Genomic DNA, 21,142 nt, shown 5'->3' on the forward strand with positions numbered 1-21,142 from the left:
TTGAAGAGGAACATGAGTGGACAGGAGAAGGAATGTATGTGTCCCCCCATGGATGCTACGAAGAAAGAGATTCTCAGTCTTGGCCCCTTTAAGAATTGTGGACTTCAGCTCCCAGAATTCCCCAGCCAATGTGGCTGGTTGGGGAATTCTGGGAGTTGAAGTCAACCCATCAGCGACTTCTCCTGACTGCCGGCTGCCAGCAATTGAATCTCACCAGGCTCAAGGTTGACTGCGCCTTTCCTGCCTTCCGAGGTGGGTAAAGTGATGACCCAGATTGTTGGGGGCAGCTCTGTAAACTGCTTAAAGTGGGCTGTAAAGCACTGTGAAGCAGTATATAAGTCTAAGGGCTATTGCTATCGTCCTTCTTTCCTTTCTGTGGTGGTGCAGTGGTTAGAACGCAGTATTTGCAGGCTAATTCTGCTGAATGCCAGCAGTTCGATTCTCACCAGGCTCCAGGTTGACTCAACCTTCCATCCTTTTGAGATGGGTAAAAAATGAGGACCCGGATTGTTGGGGGAGGCAAGAGGCTGACTCTGTAAACCACTTAGAGAGGGCTGCGAAGCACTGTAAAGCAGCATATAAGTCTTAAGTGCTATGGCTATTAAAGTGGCCAAGGTTGAGAAACATTAGAGCAGTGTTTCTCAACCTTGGCGACTTTAAGTCCTGTGGACTTCAACTCCCAGAATTCCCCAGCCAGCGAGAGCTGGCTGGGGGATTCTGGGAGTTGAAGTCCACAGGACTTAAAGTCGCCAAGGTTGAGAAACACTGCTTTAGAGCAACACACAACATCCCATCTCGTAGGTATGAGGTATACAAGTGAGAAGGATTGACTTATGCACATGCTGGACGCAAACTTGTTATGGGAAAGCCTATCAGAGGCCAACTATTATTATCTGGCGACTGTAAGCCAGCACATTGTTGAGATGTGCCTCCATGTACCAGATCTGGGTAAACAGTGTTCGCCATTTGGATTTGGTCCATCACATCACTTCTTGTTAAAGGAATTTGCTACATCATTAAATGGCTTTTAGAAAATCCGTTCAAGTGGCCATTAAATAATTCTGGCACAAGTCAGAACTATCTGCACTTCTAAGAGGTTTGAGAGGCTGGAAGTGTGCTTTGAGAGATGAATTCATGAGTCTAGTCCTCTGTGAGGCAGCTGGCCACTCCTTACGTGGCACGGAGTCACACAGCCACCCGTCTACTGTTGAAGCATACAATAGTGGCCAAAATTGTGGAAAACTTTTGGGGAAAGTATTTTGGAGGTTTGATGGCTAATAACACTACTTTTCTTTTGAGTAGTACCATACAATTATATATCAATGGAAAGATAATTTAATCAAGAATGTAACGCAACAAAGTTTGCTCAATTATCTGTATTCTATGAAAAGTTATAGCCAAATATAGCAGCAATAAAACCCAGTTAATCGAAGCAATCATTCTATCTTGGTTTCACATTGTAACAGCTGCACAACTAAAAGACTTGGTTCACTCCATGGAAAGATGTTATAAGGCCATAATTCCTGCTAAAGGTTACCCAATTGAATGTAAGAGTAGGAAAGAGGGGAGGAATGGGAAGAAGAGGGGAAGGGTAAAGGGGAGGAAGGGGAAGGAGAGAAGAGAAAGGAGAGGAGGAAGGAAGGAAGGAGAGAAGAAAGAGAAGAAAGGGGGGTAGGAAGGAGGGAGGGAAGGAGGGAGGGAAGCAAGGAGGGAAGGAGAGAAGAAAGGAGGGAAGGAAGGAGAGAAGGAGAGAAGAAAGGAGGGAAGGAAGGAGGGAATGTAGGAGAGAAGGAAGGGGGAAGGAAGGAGGAAAGGAAGGGGGAAAGAAAGGAGAGAAGGAGAAAAGAAAGGAGGGAAGGAAGGAAGGAGGGAAGGAAGGAGGGATAACAATTAAACAATTGTAGTCAAATGGAGGTATAATGATGGTAATATGTATAAATTTTGTAAAAAAAAAAAAATAATAATAATAATAATAATAAAAAAATAAAGGTTACCCAATTAAGTATTAACTGACACGGTGATAATAATTTATCTCGTTTTTTTCTACATGTCTTCACTTTTCTTCTTTATAACTCCTATTCTAATAGCAAATCCTTCACAGAAGTTATTGCATTACATTCTTGATTTAATTATCTTTCCATTGATATATAATTTTACAGTAATTACTCCCCCCCAAAAGTGGTGTTGTTAGCCATCAAACCTCAAAAATACTGTACACTTTTCCCCAAAAAGTCTCCACAATTTTGGCCACTACGGGTCGTGTCCCTAAAGTTACGCTTCTGTTCCATTGAAACATCTGGCTTCCCGAAACAGAATAAGAAAGAAAGAAAAACACTCACGATGGTCGCTTCGCTCAGAATGCTGTTTAAGGAAACTCTAATACCCCTTTGATCGAGGGCACATATATTTGCTGCCCGGCCTTAACTCCCCATGGAATTATGGGCTTTTTTCCTGGAGTAGAGTGGGTCTCTTTTGACAAGGGGGCAGCCCCCCCCCCTCCTTCCCAAAGGGCTGTTCTAGAGCCTTCACAGTCGACGTTAAAAATGACAACACACGAAAAAGAGTCTTTGGGGGGGAAAATATCACATCTCTACATATTGGAGATTGTGGAGAAACCGCCCCCCCCCCCTCCTCAAATCAGGCTGTGGGAGGCAAAGCTGGGATTTGCCAAGAGAAGAATACCTGGACAGGTGCGCTTAAGTGTCATTAAGGGGCAGCCCCGTTCTTTCCAGCTCCTCCCATCCTCAATCTCAGAAACATTAACTGGGAAGGAGATGGTCCTCTTGGGCAGACAAGGGGAGCATCAAGACGTCGCTGCTTCCCGCAAACAGGCAGCTCAGCTTGGGCTTCAGTTCGTTCCAGACTTTGCTCATCTGCAGGAAGGGAAGGAGAGAGGCAGGAGTGGTCAGCAGAAGGGCGGGGGAACATCTGCAGAAGATGCCCTCCAACGTTTACCCTTGGCGGCTTGAGGAAAACAAGCGAGAGGAACGCAAGAGCCGCCTAGAACTGCCAGCTGGTGGAGGACACACACACTGTCACATCTTTTTACCTTTGGGACTTCCGGCCTGCCACAGTTTCTACTGTGGGAAAACAGTGGGGTGGGCGGGGATTATATGGCGTATGGGTGATATGTAGCCATAACAACATTCTTTCTCAGAAAGTCAAGGTCATCTGGGCCTGAAGCTGCGAAGAGGTGACTGGGAGTCATCTCCAGTTGGGGCGGTGCTCTGATCGGACTGTGTGATGGACATATGGGTGCTGGGCAGGGATTTGAACTTTCTTTTGGGTGGGCAAAACCTGGAAGTTTTCGGATTCGGGTTTTCCCAGCTGTGCCAAGATGACAACTCTAATAAAATGGAACTTTGAGGAAACTTAAGCCTCGGAGTCTTCTTTCGTTAGGGGGCGTTACTTTGAACATACACAAACACACACAGGCACGCACGCAGCCTGGTAAGCACTCACCTCTTTGTGGCCCTGAATCTGCGAGTTGACAAAGGCTCCCAGGATGTGAGTAGTGAGCGGAAGGTAAATGTGGATGAGCTGAGTCTCTTGGTGAAGGCAGTAGAGGGAGAAGTAGTTACGCTGCTCCATGGTCAGGATTGCGTTCTCTTGCTGACGGGGGTGGGTGGGTGTGTGTGGAGAGAAGGAGGAGAAAGAGGGGAAGGAGAAGAGGGAGGAAGGGAGGGGAGGAGAAGAAGCAGAACGGGGGGGAGGAGAAGGGAAAGGAGAAGAAGAGAAAAGGGGGAAAGGAGGAGGAGGAGGAAGAGGGGAAGGAGAAGAGGGAGGAGGGGAGGAAGGGAGGGGAGGAGGAGGAGGAAGAGGGGAAGGAGAAGGGAGAGGAGAAGAAGAGAATAGGTGGGAAGGAGGAGGAGGAAGAGGGGAAGGAGAAGAGGGAGGAGGGGAGGAGAAGAAGAAGCAGAAAAGGGGGAAGGAGAAGGGAGAGGAGAAGAAGAGAAAAGGGGGAAAGGAGGAGGAGGAAGAGGGGAAGGAGAAGAGGGAGGAGGGGAGGAAGGGAGGGGAGAAGAAGAAGCAGAAACGGGGAAGAAGAAGGGAGAGGAGGAGGAGAGAAAGGGGGGAAGGAGGAGAAAGGGGAGGAGGAAGAAGAGGAAGGAAAAGGAGACAGAGGAGGAGGGGAAGGAGCAGGAGGAGAAGGAAAATTAGAGGAAAAAAGGAGACAGAGGAGAAGAAGGGGAAGGGGGGAGAAGGAGAAAAGGGAGAGAAGGGGAAGAAGAGGAGGAGGAGGAGAGAGGAGACATAAGAAAAGAAGGGGAAGGGAGGGGAGGAGGAGAAAAGGGGGAGAAGGATAAGAGGAGGAGGAGGAGGAGGAAGAAGAGACAAGAGAAGAACGGGAAGGAGGAGGAGGAGGAAAAAGGAGACGGAAGAGAAGAAAGGGAAGGAGAAGAAAAGAGGAAGGGAGATTAGACTAGAGCCTTGGAGAGACACAAGCTATCATCTCCACCCAAGGCCTTGTGTGTCCCGTCCCCCCACAGCCCCCCATCTTCTTCCCCAACCCCACTCAAAACACTCCCCAAGGCTGCTCCAGTTCCTCCAACCTCACTGGGCGCTTATCGTTGCCGAGAGGACTAAACCCCGGCCCATTTTCCATTCCTTTATCCAAAGCATCAAAGGCCGAGAGCGCCCATCGCTTTCAGGAGTCAGGAACGTCCATCCAGCCCCGAAGCGGAGAGGCTGCTCTCACCTCCACAATCCGGGATTCCAGCTGCTCCACCGACTCGGGCTCCTTGTTCTGCACCGTGGCACTCATCATCTGCCTCTTCATCACGCTGTACTTGTGCAGAGCCCGCTGGTGTTTGTGCAACACACCCTTCTCGTGCCTCTCGCACAGATCCTGCCAGGCAGGCGGAAGAAGCAGGTGACATCTCTCAATCTGCCTTTCTCTGGCTCTATCTATCTTGTCCGTCCATTCATCCAGCTGTGCCTCTGTCTCTCTAACTACCTCTTTCTTTATCATATCTGCCTGCCTGCTTCTCTCTCTCTCTCTCTCTCTCTCTCATCAGTCTATGTCTATCTATCCGTCTATCTATCTATCTATCTGTCTGTCTGTCTGTCTCTTCCTCTTTATCACCTATCACTCTATGTCTATCTCTGTCTATCTCTCTATCTGTGTATCTGTCTATCTCCTCTCTATTATCTTTCAGTCTATCTCTGCTATATATCTCTCTGTATATCTCTTCCTCTCTCTTATCAGTCTATGTCTGTCTGTCTATGTGTCTATCTATCTATCTACCTACCTACCTATCTCTATCTATTTATCTGTATATCTATCTATCTATCTATTCTCTATCATTTTTCAGTCTATGTCTATCTCTGCCATATCTCTCTCTGTATATCTCTCTCTTCCTCTCTGTCATCTGTCAGTCTATGTCTGTCTGTCTGTCTGTCTATCTATCTATCTCTTCCTCTCTATCTTATCAGTCTATGTCTGTGTGGGTTTGTCTGTCTGACTATCTATCTACCAACCTACCATCTATATCTTCTATTTTTCTATCTATCTATCTATCTATCTATCATTATCTATCTATCTATCATTATCTATCTATTTATCATCTATCTATCTATCTATCTATCTATCTATCTATCTATCTATATATATATATATATATATATCACCTATCTAGCTATCATCTATCTATCATCTATGTATCATCTATCTATCATCTATCTATCATCTATCTATATCTATATCTATATCTATATCTATATCTATATCTATATCTATATCTATATCTATATCTATATCTATATCTATATCTATATCTATCTATATATATATATATATATATATATATATATATATATATATATATAATCTATCTATCATCTATCTATTATCTATCTATCATCTATCTATCTATCATCTATCTATCTATCTATCTATCTATCATCTATCATCTATTTATCTATCTATCTATCATCTATCTACCTACCTACCTACCTACATCCATCCATCCATCCATCCATCCATCCATCCATCCATCCATCCATCCATCCATCCATCTATCTATCTATCTATCTATCTATCTATCTATCTATCTATCTATCTCTTCCTCTATCATCTGTCTATCTATGTCTGTCTATCTATCTATCATCTTTATTTGTATTTTTATCTATCTGTCTGTCTTATCATCCCTCTCTCTCTCTCCATCCATCTTTCATCCTTTTCATTCCTCGACTTTCCTCTTTCGGACCCTCCAGCCCCCAGCCGTGTCCCAGCCTTTCTCTCTCTCTCTCCCCCCCCCCCCCCCCCCGCAAACGGCTCGGTGGGCCGCCGGACTCACTTTATAAGACTGCAGCAAGTCCAGGAAAAGGTTGAGCTTCTCCACCACGTCGTTCTCTTCCTGTTTCCCCTGGACAGCAGAACGAAGGAGAACCCTGTGAAGGGGGGGGAGGGCAGCTGTCCCCCCCCCACACCCACCTGCCCACCCGAGGGCAGGAAGTCGGTGGCAAGTGGCCCCTCGGAGGTTGGGAAGGAGGATCCTGCAGGGGAATCTTCCATGGGGAGAGAGGGCGGGGGGGCGATGTAGAGCAATTCAAGCGGAAAGAGGCGGTGGGTGGGTGCGCAGGTATTCTGTGTATGGGCATGTGTGTGCGCGCACAAATCCATACACACACACGCACATACATACATACACACGCCCAGGTGGTCAGCTGGCGGCCACAGCTGGCCCTGGAAACGTCCGTCACCAAGCGGTGCAGGCGTTGAACGGAAACCTCCCCGACCGAAAATAAAAAATAAAAAATTTGGACGTTTGTTTCCACACAGGCCTTTCTCTGAATGGAGTCGTGGATTCCAATGGAGTTTCCGTATCTTTATCATCCATTCACTGACAGGAGCCCGCCTCCCCCCCCGCCCCCAGGGGTAGGTCAGAGGTTTACGGCTTCTCCTCGCTTGGAGACTGAAACCGGGACGGGTTTCTCAGTCGTTAAGCGAACGCCGTTCAGTGAAGTGCTTACGGTCTTCCTTCCAGCACATCCTTCCATTTTACGGATCGGCGAAGAGGAGGGGGGGTTATCCCCAGTGTGGAATGGTCGCTAAGCAAGGCGGTCCCTAAATGAGGACAGCCCCCCCTGGCGCTTCCTTGCAATCTTCACTGACAGGTCGATGAATCTCAGAGGGGGGGGAGGGCGCCCGGACCCATCGTCCTGGGCAACCAACACCCCCCCCCCCCGCTCTCTCTCCCGCAAACCTTTCCCATCCCGGGCTCACCTGCTGAACGGCTTTGTCGGCTAACATGGCAAATTCCACGGAAAGGCCTTTCAGGGCCTGCTTCAGGTTCCCCCAGGCGCTGTGGTTCAGAGCCGCCCAGGAAGGCAGCGGGGTTGTGTCCGAGCCCAAAGCACTGGCGGAAGAAGGAGGGGGAGGTGTCTGTGAAGACCCTGCAGACCCTTTGCATCAGCCACCCCCCCCCCCCATTGGCACCCAGCATCCAGCCCTCTCTAAGCGGTTTACAGAGTCAGCCTCTCTTGCCCCCAACAATCTGGGTCCTCGTTTTACCCACCTCGGAAGGAAGGAAGGCTGAGACCACCTTGAGCTGGTCAGGATCGAACTCCTGGCAGTGGGCAGAGTTAGCCTGCAACGCTGCATTGTAACAACTGCACCACTCTGCCGGCTGGCCTTCCTTCCTTCCTTCCTTCCTTCCTTCCTTCCTTCCTTCCTTCCTTCCTTCCTTCCTATGCTATAACAGACATATACCACTTCACAATGCTTTACAGCCCTCTCTAAGCGGTTTACAGAGTCAGCCTTTTGCCCCCAACAATCTGGGTCCTCATTTTACCCACCTCGGAAGGATGGGAGGTTGAGTCAACTAGGAGCCGGTCAGGATTGAACTCCTGGCAGTGGGCAGAGGGAGCAATACTGCATTCTAATCACTGCATCACCATAACCCTTCCCTCCCTCCCTCCCTCCCTTCCTCCTTCCTTCTTTCCTCCCTCCCTCATGCTCTCCTTCATCTCTCTCAGTACTTCCTCCCTCTCTCCCTCCCCACTTAGCACTTAGACTCATATACCACTTCACGGTGCTCTACACCCCTCTCTTAAGTGGTTTACACAGTCAGCCTCTTGCCCCAAACAATCCGAGTCCTCATTTGACCCACCTTGGAAAGTTGGAAGGCTGAGTCAACCTTGAGCCTGTTGAGATTCGAACTGCCAAACTGCAGGCAGAACGGCAGTCAGCAGAAGTAGCCTGCAATACCGCACTCTCACCACTGCGCCACTGCAGCTAAATGCAGGCCATTTGCCAAACACCCAAAATTCAGGAGTGGGGGCTGTTGAAACCTCAAATCTGGGCCACAAGTAACCCCAGGCGGTCTGTCCTAACTTCGAAGAATCACTACTTCGTCATAGGCGAAGGACCACCTCCAGAGGTGGGTTCCTACCAATTTCGCACCTATTCGGTAGAACCGGTCCGTCAAATCTACCGAACCGATTAGAAGAGGTTCCACCAATGGACCCGGAAAGCAGGCCACACCTACAGAAGAGGTTCCAAAATTTTTTGAAACCCACCACCTCTAAAGAGATGGTAGCTCAACAACCCCAAGGCCTGAGCTTAGAACACGGGTGGCTCAGTTGACGCCCGCTCACCTTAGCTCCTTCCCGAAGAGGAGAAGGTCCGAGGCATTGTCCACCGCCCGGGATGCTATCCGCTCGGTCCGGTCCTTGAGTTTGTAGAAGCTGTTGTAGATATTTCTGATCAGTTCTCGGCTGGCCGCAAACTGGATTTGGATATCTGTTGGCAGATATTCCTGAAAGAGGGGTATGGAAGTTCAAGAGATCCGTATCCAAACTTACAACCTAAATGCTGGAGATGTGATTGTGCTGATGCTACTTACTTTCCCTTCCCACAACCTGTTGTACTATTTCCCACTTACTTTCCCTTCCCACTCTCTCGGCCTTCCGGAAAGCCACTAAAACCTGGCTGTTCCGGCAGGCCTGGGGCTGTTGACCCCAAAATACGGTCCAGCCCCATCTAGAACGGAGTGTATGATGTGTTGTTTTTTAAATCTATCCTTTCTTTCCCTGTATTTTATTTTTGTTTTTATTTCTGTATTCTAAGCCGCCCGGAGTCCTACGGGATTGGACGGCATATAAATGTTATTAAATTCAAATTCAAATTTCATATATGGTGGACTTGTAAAAAAGTTAAAGCATTTTGGATAAAAATATGGTGGATTATGCAAAATGTTCTTTAAAAAAGGATAAAGTTTACCCCTCAGTTATTTTTGTTAGGTATAATTACTGATTGTACAGTTGTAGAGATTAATGTCCTTCTTGATGCAGCTCGAGCATCTTAAACCGATGTTTCTCAACATTGGCTGCTTTAAGATGGGTGGACTTCTCTGAATTGAAGTCCGCCCATCTTTTGATTTCAATTTTTTTTATTTTATTATATAAAATACAAAAAAAAGAAAGAAAGAACAAACACACACCAACGGTCCACTTTCTGCTTTTACGCATTAATATATAACTGGCCATTTCTATAACAACAAATCTTTCTATTCAACAAAACAATAGCAATAGCAGTTAGACTTATATACCGCTTCATAGGGCTTTCAGCCCTCTCTAAGCAGTTTACAGAGTCGGAATATTGCCCCCACAATCTGGGTCCTCATTTCACCCACCTCGGAAGGATGGAAGGCTGAGTCAACCCTGAGACGGTGAGATTTGAACCGCCGAGCTGCAGAACTAGCAGTCAGCTGAAGTGGCCTGCAGTACTGCACCCTAACCACTGCGCCACCTCGGCTCTTCCAAACCAAGATCAAAGCTTCATTTTTATTTTTTTTTCATCAGAAGCACAAATTCCAGAAGGGATTTCCCAACGATAACCTATTTTCCTCTTTAAATAAAGCAATCAAGTTAACCATCCCTGCTTCCTTGCTATGGAAATAACGTGCGTTTCTGTAATCTTTATAAACTGTCACCATTTTTTATATACAAAGTTTATTATATTCTTTCAAATTCTCCCGGTCCGCCCATCTTAAAAGCTGGCTGGGGAATTCTGGGAGTTGAAGTCCACCCATCTTAAAGCAGCCTACATTGAGAAAGACCATGCTAAGTGACTAAGAGCCTTTGTATCTCTCTGTTACAAACAGAAGTCTTCTGCTGAAGCCACCCCATGTCCATGCCTCTAATAAGAGGTCTCCTCAGACAATACCTTGGCTTGCATTGCGAACTTGCAGGTCATGAATTCGTCTCCCACACCTTGGACCAGCTCCCTCAGCTTGTTCTGAACATCCTGGAACAAGAAGAAGAAGGTAAGTAGGAACACACTGGTGTTTAGCAACAGCTATCTCCTTTCGCAATCCTGGAGTTTTGCATCTGTCAGCACAACGTGTCAACATTTTGTGAAGGAACTGATCTCTCACCTTTGACTCAAAGGCCACCTCTGGATTCTATGTGTAGAATCCAGAGGTGGCCTTTGGAGCTGTGGTAGTTGGAGACACTAGTAATTGGGTTGGTTCCTTGAGAAATTAATTGGAAACATGAAGTTTCCATGGATTGAGTCAACCTCTGTCATCTAGTTCATGGCTGTTGGGATAACCCTGGGTAAAATCAGGGGCTACTCAAAGCGAGGTTGAGCACCACAAACTTGGTTTGTCTCCTTCACTGGATGTACACGCAACCGAGCGACTAGAAAAATTAGTAGTTGACTCAAGATCCGATAAAGGTTGCCCAGCTAGGAAAGCCCTGCTGTGGACAATGTTATGGTAGATATCTAACTAGTAGGAGGCGTGGCACAACAAAACCGCGCTCGACTAAGCCGCGCCCGATTAAACCGCGTCGCTGACGTCATCAACAGGGCGACAACAGTGAGCGCGGAGAAAGAAGGGCGCTTTAAATAGCGCTTTGAAAGCAATCCAATTCAACTTAAGGTAAGGGTTAGCTTTAGGGTTAGGTTTAGGGTTAGGTTAAGGGTTAGGGTTAGGTTTAGGTTAAGGGTTAGGTTTAGGGTTAGGTTAAGGGTTAGGTTTAGGGTTAGGGTTAGGTTTAGGTTTAGGGGGGGCTAGGTTTAGGTTTAGGGGTTAATTTTAGGTTTAGCGTTTACAGCGTGCTTTTGTCTCCGCGCTGTTGTCGCCCTGTTGATGACGTCAGCTACGCGGTTTCGTCGAGCGCGCTTTAGTCGAACGCGGTTTTGTGGTGGAACCAGTAGGAGGCATCTGGCAAACCAGCACTGGATACGCCAGCAAGCACTGGTCTCTACATATTCAATTACTCACGGAGTCCTTCTCAGGCACACTTACCGACCCACTGAAAGAGAGGAAGAACTTGAGAAGCACATCTTCTGAAAAAGGAGGGTGTCGCGCCACCAGATTGATGAAACGCTTCAAGGCACGGCGTCTGGTCTCAATGAATTCCCGGTCAGCTGGAGGATGGGAGAAGGTCCAGGTTGAGGAACCTCAATCTTCAAAACCTTCCTGATAGCTTTACGCACAAAAGGAAGTCCCACTTCTTCTACCAATTCCAGCCGTGAGCTGTGATCAACGGGACATCTCTAGGAGGATCGGGATTGCAATTCCCAACGCAATGCCTTGGTTGACTAGGAAGCCTGGCAGTCATAGTTCCAACCCATTTGGGAAGACCAGGTTGGGGAAGGTCATCATTGATGGTCTTCCTGGAGTTTAGCAACCTCCCATCTCGTCCCTGCTAAGCTTACCTCCTAACATCCTTTTGGGAGGCAGGCCAGGGACCATACGGTAAGGGAACTTCTGAAGGAGCATCTCATGGAAAACTACAAAGTCGTTATACCGCCGGTAAACAGAGCACCTAAAACGCTGTAGGGAGAGTAAAGGAGTCCATTCAGAGCTTCCTCAAAGGAGATGTTGGAGCTCTTGGCACCTTGGAACAGAAGACCTAAATGCCCTCTAGTCCAACACCTCCTGGCTTGGGACCAGGTTATTTAAGGGACCCTGGTTGGCCCTACCCATCCCATCTCGTCGGTCAAGATGGGCACACTCCAGATCTCATTGGCTAAGGAATGCCAGCAGGTGGATCCCAGAAGATATGTCTTGTCTGCCATAGTTGTCCACCTGATGGAGACCTTCTCCCTCCGGAGATGAGATTGGCCCGCCTGCTGGCCTTTCACAAGACCCCCAAGACTTGGGTTCTATGCCCAGGCCTGGATCCCCAAGTAGGATCTACAACAACATGCCAAGGCCAACTCATCATGGGTCAATTCGCTGCGGGACAAGTGTTACATTAATATCGAAGACATGGTGGAACTGAATCATTAAAGAAAGGATGAAAAAGGAGGGACATGAAATGTGAACAACAAAATTTTTTAAACAATTTTAAATAATTAAATTAAGTTGTTAAATTCCCCCCAGTGAGTTGGCTGTGGCGAGTTGGCTCATTCTGCCTCAAGTGTATGAAAGGACACATCTCTAGTTGTGTTAACTGTTGTTGCATTTCTCACAAATTAAGGCAAATCTACGTTGCCACAAGGAAGAGGGAGTCAAGCTATTCTCCAAAGCCCCTGAGGGTAGGGCAAGAAGCAATGGATGAAGATTAATCAAGGAGAGAAGCAACTTAGAAGTAAGGAGAAATTTCCTGGCAGTGAGAAAAATTAACCAGTGGAATAACTTGCCTTCAGAGGTTGTGAATGCTCCAACACTGGAAGTTTTTAAGAAGATGTTGGATAACCATTTGTCTGAAATGGTGTAGGGTTGCCTGCCTGAGCAAGGGGTTGGACTACAAGACCTCCAAGGTTCCTTCCAACTCTGGAATTCTATTCTGAATTCTATTCTATTCTATTCTGAATTCTATTCTATTTTATTCTGAATCCTATTCTATTCTATTCTGAATTCCATTCTATTCTGTTCTATTCTATTCTGAATTCTATTCTATTCTATTCTGAATTCTATTCTATTCTGAATTCTATTCTGAATTCTATTCTATTCTGAATTCTATTCTATTCTGTATTCTATTCTATTCTGAATTCTATTCTATTCTGTATTCTATTCTATTCTGAATTCCATTCCATTCTGAATTCTATTCCATTCTATTCTGAATTCTATTCAATTCTATTCTGAATTCTATTCTATTCTGAATTCCATTCTATTCTATTCTGAATTCTATTCAATTCTATTCTGAATTCTATTCTATTCTATTCCATTCCATTCTATTTTATTCTATTCTATTCCAGGTGTCCCAGGATAATGTTGCAGGATCCAGTCTGGGTCGGTCACTGGAACCAGAGGCTTAGTCCTCCGAGCTTTATGACTCGTCTTGGGAGTCCACCTGCAGGGAACTTCTCTCTAATTTTTCCCTTGGCTGCTCCCTACTTTTGATTTTTGCCCTTGTTATTGTTTCTATTTTTACTTTTCACATTGTCCGTTGCCCAGATCTCCTGATTGAGACCAGCGGCTAGCTACAGCGACTCAGTAAATAAACAAACGCATCTCTTTCGGAGCGATGATGGGCGGCTGGTTAAAAGACTCGGGGGTGTGAATCCGTTTATCCGTTCATCCTTCGCTTAAAAACATCCCAGAATCCATCTCAGCTTCCCTTCGCAACAGATCCAAACAAACCACAACCGCCACAATAAATCCAGCAATAAATCCTCCCGAAAAGTTAAATGATGCAACGAGCTGGAAGTTCCCCCCCCCCCCGCCTCGGTTTCATCATCGCTGGAGGTTTGAATCACTCTGCAAAATAAGCGCTAAGAAAAACCAGCCAAGAGCGAATGTGGAAGGAAAGAAGAAGGAAAAAATAATAATAATAATTCCTTGCGCAGGGAGGAAAACATTTATTTCGGGACAACTGAAAGCCACGCGTTCCATCGGGATTTTTCACCAGCCAGAGAAAGGGACAGAAGTCGGTCGATGCAGCTGCTTGTCTATGATTGAAGTGGCAGAAACTGACACAGCTTTATCAATTCCCTAAAGCAGGGGTTGGCAACCTTAAACACTCAAAAGAGCCATTTGGATCCAGTTCCCCACGGAAAAGAGACCACCAGGAGACACAAAAGCTACCAGGGCTCTAAAAGCTCAATAAATTGCATGCCGGCGAGTCTCGCACATTGGTGGCTGTGACGCATATTCTGAGCGACAGGGAGCCACAGCAGAGGGACGAAAGAGCCACGGGGGGGCTCCAGAGCCGCAGATTGCTGACCCCTGCCCAAAAGGCAACTGTGTTTATACATGAAATAATCTTTTGTTCTTTTTTTTTTTTTCATGCAATTTGGACAACATTTATGAATGCTTATGGTCTTACATCACATTTGAAATATGGGGTTCTTTTAACATAACTCTTAATCACAATATATGATTTACAATGTATTGACTATTGTTATTGAATACAGATATAACTTGGTTTTAACCATGACTGGTAGCTTTTAAAACAATATAATCTGTCTGTCTGTCTGTCTTTCTTTTTTTTTAATGTTTTTTTAATTTTTAATTTAAAACAAATACAACATCTTTCTTTACATGCTATAGAAAGTGTATCAGTGGGTTACAAATAGATTTTTGTGCATCTCTTCCACAGTCAACAAACATAATTCATGTTAACTCAAGCATTTTAACTCAAATATTCATACATGTCACCATCATCATATATCCATTTTCATTTGACTATAATTGTTATTAAAAAAATAATAATAAAATTTTTTGTTACTTTTGTCTACCTGGCCAATCTGCCTCTTTGCCAATCTTAGCATCTCCCGCTGTATTTCTACTATACTTGCAAGTTATTAAAAAAAAGGGGGGGGGAATTGAATTGTTCAGCTTATTCCTACGTGAGGCCCTTCCTACAACCAGCCGGCATTTCACTTTTAGGTTTAAATATGGAGGTGGGGGTGTTCCTGAGACCCAAGCAGTTGGCTTTATCAATTGATCGGGTGAAAATCCAATCCAATCCACCCTTTAAAAATCAAACTTTTATTATTTATTATACTGATTGATTACAGAGAGCCTCCATCATAATAGCCAAGGAGTCCTTTCTTCTTGTTGTCCTGTAATTTGTTTGGTAGCCTTATTATAAAACGGTAAGGAATCCATTATGAAGGGACGCGGCGGCTCAGTGGCCAAGACGCTGAGCTTGTCGATCAGAAAGGTCAACAGTTCAGCGGTTTGAATCCCTAGCACCGCGTAACAGAGTGAGCTCCCGTGAGTTGTCCCGGCTTCTGCCAAACTAGCAGTTCGAAAGCACGTTAAAAAATGCAAGTAGAAAAATAGGGACCACCTTTGGTGGGAAAGTAACAGCGTTCCGTGCGCCTTCGGCGTTGAGTCATGCCGGCCACATGACCACGGAGACGTCTTCGGACAGTGCTGGCTCTTCACCTTTGAAACGGAGATGAGCACCGCCCCCTAGAGTCAGGAACAACTAGCACAGATGAGCTAGGGGAGTTTTTACCTTTACCTTTTAATCCATTATATTATTTGACAATTGCTAACTAACTAAGGGTTAACCCTTAACCCCTTTGCAACCTTGGAAATCCGGCTGGTTGGGGAATTCTGGGAGTTGAAGTCCACCCGTCTTAAAGCTGTCAAAGTTTGGGAAGCGTGTTAAGAGTTTTTTTAAAAAAAGAAGAAATTTATATCCTATGACCTATGATTTCTGAAATGTCCGATGTCCATTTGCACAAGGGGGTGGAAAATTTGCGTTCAAAACTAAACACAGCGTTGATAAAAACAGCTGCCAAAGACAAGACATTCCCTCTTTTTTTTAAGGACAGTGTTTCTCAACCTTGGTGACTTGAAGTCCTGTGGACTTCAACTCCCAGAATCCCCCAGCCAGCATAGGTATGCTGGCTGGGGGATTCTGGGAGTTGAAGTCCACAGGACTTCAAGTCACCAAGGTTGAGAAACACTGTTTTAGGAAGCCGTAATTCTTCTCAGTCTTCCCAGCTTCAGCCTAAAAGCCAAGAGAAATTGCTTCACCCTTTGCTCAGACCAACCTTACGGCTTTCTCCCAATACACCCCCCTTTTATTCCTCCGCTCAGCCCCCCCCCCGGGAGGATCAAACCGAGTTTCCCAAAGCCAAAACCCACGATCGCATTGCTTCCTCGTCACCTACCTTGCTGGAGACCTCATATTCCACGTGCTTCAAAAACAGCCCCCTTTTCTCCGGGATGAGCTGCACTTGAACCGTGTCCTTACTCAACAGCTCTTGCAAAGTGTGAGGAAGCACTAAGGGGCTTCCCGGGGGCTTCTGCATCGGCGGTTCCTCTAGGTCTTTGGGGTCGCTGGCCGGAGGCTCCCCGGAGTCTAAGAGGAGAAAAGTGGAATGCAAAACAGAAAAGGAGATGCTCTTGAGAGAGGGAGAGAAATATAAAAAGCGCAGGGGGGGGGAGAGACTTTCCCGGTGCGCAAACGCCCGGCTACCCAATCAGCAACGGGGTTCTTGCCCAAACAGGCACACACCTATATTGCAGGTTTATCTCACACTACCTGCCTAAACTACCCAGGAACATTTCCAAACCCCACACCTCTCTCTTCAGAGGCAGTTGACTCTGCTCGGCCAGGTGCCAAACGATCATCCCAGGGAGCCAGCCAGCCGTACGGGGCTGGTAATTCTTGTCGAACTGGCTCTCTCGAAGATCAAAAGGCAGCAAAGCTTACAGCGCTGGCATTCTCAATTCCTCTTCGCAACCAACTATGGAAGGAGGAGGGCAGGGAAGAATGAGGATTTCCAGGCCAGCAGAAGAAAAGGGGGGGAAAAAACCACTGTCCGTACTTCCCATCTGGCTAAAAGATGTCCATGGCCAAATTTTTGGGAGCCCAAGGAGGTTGGGTGAAGGACGGATCGGTGTGTTGGAGGCTTGTCCTTGCTATTATTTTATCTGCAAGAGCCTTTTTCAAAGGGACGCTCTCTCCAGATGTGACCGGTGGGAGTTGTAGTCCCTACAGAGTCAAAAGGCCTCGTTGGAAGACATAAAATATAATTCAAGGCAAGGTTGCACCCGTCACACTGAACCAGCTGTTACACAGCTTGGCTCTATTGTGTAAATCATCGGCCAGCAACTCGTGGTCTGTGGACCACTGGTGGTCCGTGAGAAAATTTTGGTGGTCTGCAGAAAAATTATTTGCGTTTTTTATATTGCAATAAATCAGGGGTATCTGTTTAGCTCCTGGTTGTTAAGCGAAGCATTGGAGTTTTTAATTGAATTACACAGTGATTAAATTCTGGGAGTTGAAGTCCGCATGTCTTAAACTGGTCAAGTTTGAGAAATATAGAACAGAACAATAGAATAACAGAGTTGGGAGGGACCTTGGAGGTCTTCTAGACCAACCCCCTGCCTAGGCAGGAAACCTTATACCGTTTCATACAAATGGCTATCCAACATCTTCTTAAAGACTTCCAGTGTTGGGGCATTCACAACTTCTGGAGGCAAGTTGTTCCACCGATTCATTGTCCTCACTGTCAGGAAATTTCTCCTTAGTTCTAGGTTGCTTCTCTCCTTGATTAGTTTCCACCCATTGCTTCCTGTTCTGCCCTCAGGTGCTTTGGAGAACAGGTTGACTCCCTCTTCTTTGGGGCAGCCCCTGAGATATCGGAAGACTGCCGTCATGTCTCCCCTAGTCCTTCTTTTCATTAAACTAGACATACCCAGTTCCTGCAACTGTTCTTCTTATGCTTTAGCCTCCAGTCCCCTAATCCTCTTTGTTGCTCTTCTCTGCACTCTTTCTAGAGTCGCCACATCAAATGCTGGTCTTACCTGAGCCCAGGTAAGCAATCATGACTGATTGGACAATCTGAACACTTGGTACAGGAATCTTTTCTAACCTAAAGTCTTTTCAATGGGATGGCATTGAAATGTCTCAACCCCTCCCCACCCCACAGTTGATTTGGATGGCTAGAACAGAAGGGGACACACACACCGCCCATCACATAGAGCCACAACTGCATGGGAGCAGGTTGTATCACCTTCCCACACAGGAAGGCGAGGGGTTGGACTAGAAGGCCTCCAAGGTCCCTTCTGACTCTATTATTCCATTATTCTGAGGAAGACGGGGGAGTTGATTTGAAGCATTTTAGGGATCATGCAACATCACACTCGCAATCCCCACCTGGCAACATCTGCCTTAAAAGCCAGCCTAGCGTAGCAGAGAAGGCACCAGGTTGGGGAATCAGGAGACCGTGAGTTCTAGTCCCACTTTGGGCACCGAAACAGCTGGATGACTTCAGCCCAGTCTGTCTCTCCAAGCTCTGAGAAGGAGCCAATGGCAGACTGTCTGAAAAATCTGGCCAAGAAAACAAGGACTTCTCCAGGCTGTCTCCGAGAATCAGACAGGATTGAACAGAATTTTTATTTAAAAAACAAAAACGTTTGAAAGCCAAAACATTCTTTTAAGGTTACGATGCCATGTGCCAAAATCTCTCAACGTCCATCTAGGCGCACACTCTGTCAAAAGCAGAAGGCAGACAGCGCACTCAGCAACACCCGAAAGTCCAAGGTCCCTTCCCAGGGAGAAAAACTCTTCCTCCGGAAGGAACAAAGCAAATCCCACTGGGGGGCAGGAGTGGGGGGAGATAGAGGTGGGGGAATCAAGGATTCCTCATTTCGATCTCAGGCCCTGGCCTTGCAAAGCAGAGGAAAACAGAGCTTCCCAACATGCAAAGCCAGGTGTTTCCTTGCCACTGTATCGCCAAAATAAGCCAGCAAAAGCAGTTTTCTACATACACATCTCACCTATTCTGGGGTTAAAGAGAGAGGGAGGGAGGGAGGGAGGGAGGGAGGGGAAAAGAATGTGAGAACGTGAGAGGAAGAGAGGAAGAAAGAGAAAAAGCGAAAAAGAGGGAGAGAAAGAGACAGAAAAAGAGAAACAAAAAGAAAAAAGGAGAGAGAGGAAAAGAGAAAGTGAGAAAGAAGGACAGAGGAGAGAATGGGAAAGAGGGAGGGAGAGGGAGGGAGAGAGGAAAGAATGCGAGAAAGTGAAAAAGAGGGGGAGAGAGAAAGAAAATGAGAAAGAAAATGAGGGATAAGGGGAGAGAGAGGAAGCTAGAAAGAGACAGAAAATGAGAGAGAAAAGAGAAAGAAATCGAGAGAAAAAGGGAGGGAGTGTGGAAGAGAATGAGAAAGGGAAAGAAAGAAAGAAAGAAAGAAAGAGTAAAAGTGGGAGGAAGAGAGAAAGAGGAAGAGAAAGAGAGAGAAAGGGAAAGAAAGAGAGAAAGAGGGAGAAAAAGTGGGAGGAAGAGAGAAGGAGGAAGAGAAAGAGAAAGAGAGAGAGAAAGGGAAAGAAAGAGAGAAAAAGAGAGAAAAAGTAGGAGGAAGAGAGAAAGAGGAAGAGAATGAGAAAGAACGTGAGAGAGAAAGGGAAAGAGAGAAAATGAGAGATAAGGGGGAGAGAGAGAGGAAGCTAGAAAGAAGGAGAGTGAGAGGATGAGAAAGAGGGAGAGAGAAAGAGAAAGAAAGAGAGAGAAAAAGGGAGGGAGTGTGGAAGAGAAAGGGAAAGGGAAAGAAAGGGAGAAAGAGAGAGTAAAAGTGGGAGGAAGAGAGAAAGAGGAAGAGAAAGAGAGAGAGAAAGGGAAAGAAAGAGAGAAAAAAAGTGGGAGGAAGAGAGAAAGAGGAAGAGAATGAGAAAGAGAAAGAACGTGAGAGAGAAAGGGAAAGAGAGAAAATGAGAGATAAGGGGGAGAGAGAGAGCAAGCTAGAAAGAAGAAGAGTGAGAGGATGAGAAAGAGAGAGAGAGAAAGAAAGAGAGAGAAAAAGGGAGGGGGAGTGGAATAGAATGAGAAAGGGAAAGAAAGCGAGAGAAAGAGAATGGGATAGAGAGAAAGAGAGAGAGAAAGTGGGAGAAAGAGAGAAAGAGGAAGAGAATGAGAAAGAGAAAGAGAGAGAGAAAGGGAGAAAGGGAGAGAAAGAGAAAGAGAGAGAAAGAAAAAAGGAGAGAGAGAAGAAAACAAGAGCTACAATGGAATGCAAAGCCTCAGCAAAAGGCAATAACTGGAAACAGGATAACAAGATCAGCCCCAAATCAAATCATCCTAGCTCCTTTCCTGCTATTTGCCTTCCTTTTTTAAATCCAGCTTGTAAAGGGAAAAACGGAGAAGAAATCACGGCTGGGAAGCCTCCTCATTTCCCATCCAGAGTTTCTGATCAGGAAAAGTTTAGGGGGTTTCCCCCCACCTTCTCAAGAAAACTCCCCCCACCCCCAGTCTTAACGTTTCTAGAATTCATCAGAAAATGGAACTGAAATGAGTTTGGAAAGTAGCACGGAGTGTACTTCTGCAATTTGATTTTATTTCATTGGCCCAGGGAAAGGAAAATAAAAGAGAGGCCTGCCAAATAATTTTCAGCAACGAGAAACAGCTGGGGGGGGAATATATTTTTTTCCATTTGGCCCAGTTGTTGTTGTGTGTGTGTGTGTGTGTGAGGGGGGGGGGACTCGAGGCACAAAATAACTTGGTTCCGATGGGTGCCAACCTGACCACCAATGAACGGCCTGGCCTTTAAGCCCAGTTGCCAGATTCATTTCTTGGTTCCAATCCTGTAAAAAAATTAAAAAGCCAGGAAAATCTGCCTCTCCAAATTTCAGCCCCAATCCATTCTGAGCCTGCAAAGAAACCTCAAGAAATAGTAGAAAAATATGTTTTTATCCCAAACCACAGGGCTCGGTGGCTGAGTGTTGAGTTACATAAGCCAGAGGTTTGAAATGGTCACTTTAAATATATAGATAGATAGTTGGATGGATAGATCTATCTATCTATCCTATGTCTGTCTGTCTGTCTATCATCTATCTATCTATCTATCTATCTATCTATCTATCTATCTATCCTCTATCTATCTATCTTATCCTCTATCTATCTATCTTATCCTCTATCTATCCTCTATCTATCTATCTATCTATCTATCTATCTATCTATCTATCTAACCATCCTCTCTCTCTCTCTCTCATCTATCTATCTATCTATCTATCTATCTATCTATCTATCTATTTCTCTATCTATCTATCTATCTATCTAACCATCCTCTCTCTCTCTCTCTCTCTTATCTATCTATCTATCATCTATCTATCTATCTATCTATCTATCTATCTATCATCTATCTATCTATCTATCTATCTATCTATCTATCATCTATCTTGCTACTGAACTTACAACCTGGAGCTTGGGGACAGATGGCAAGCGAAGGACTAGCCTCCCGTGGCTTACAATTTGGAAGACCTGAGTTCAAATCCTGAG

The 21,142-nt window shown here is 45.8% G+C and overlaps 1 protein-coding gene and 1 long non-coding RNA gene across 3 annotated transcripts in view; one reads left to right on the top strand and one right to left on the bottom strand.

The window, feature by feature from the left end:
• The first annotated feature begins 1,422 nt into the window (after positions 1-1,422).
• On the top strand, positions 1,423-2,555 carry LOC116518054. The gene is made up of 2 exons (XR_004256500.1): positions 1,423-1,532; positions 1,990-2,555. It is a non-coding gene; the product is annotated as an uncharacterized LOC116518054 (long non-coding RNA).
• Positions 2,394-21,142, bottom strand: part of SNX8 (sorting nexin 8) — a 29,416-nt gene continuing 10,667 nt past the window's right edge. For both annotated transcript variants that reach the window (XM_032231289.1, XM_032231288.1), the window contains 10 exons: positions 16,034-16,224; positions 11,672-11,789; positions 11,259-11,380; positions 10,172-10,252; positions 8,602-8,762; positions 7,229-7,361; positions 6,300-6,368; positions 4,700-4,849; positions 3,463-3,612; positions 2,394-2,873 (listed from right to left, as the gene is read on the bottom strand). In XM_032231289.1, the coding sequence (XP_032087180.1) occupies positions 2,760-2,873; positions 3,463-3,612; positions 4,700-4,849; positions 6,300-6,368; positions 7,229-7,361; positions 8,602-8,762; positions 10,172-10,252; positions 11,259-11,380; positions 11,672-11,789; positions 16,034-16,174 (1,239 nt within the window). In that variant the 5' untranslated portion in view covers positions 16,175-16,224 and the 3' untranslated portion in view covers positions 2,394-2,759. The remainder of the gene's footprint in view (positions 2,874-3,462; positions 3,613-4,699; positions 4,850-6,299; positions 6,369-7,228; positions 7,362-8,601; positions 8,763-10,171; positions 10,253-11,258; positions 11,381-11,671; positions 11,790-16,033; positions 16,225-21,142) is intronic.

Source organism: Thamnophis elegans, chromosome 14 (assembly GCF_009769535.1).
Source record: "Thamnophis elegans isolate rThaEle1 chromosome 14, rThaEle1.pri, whole genome shotgun sequence".
In the NCBI taxonomy this organism is placed as follows: domain Eukaryota; kingdom Metazoa; phylum Chordata; class Lepidosauria; order Squamata; family Colubridae; genus Thamnophis; species Thamnophis elegans.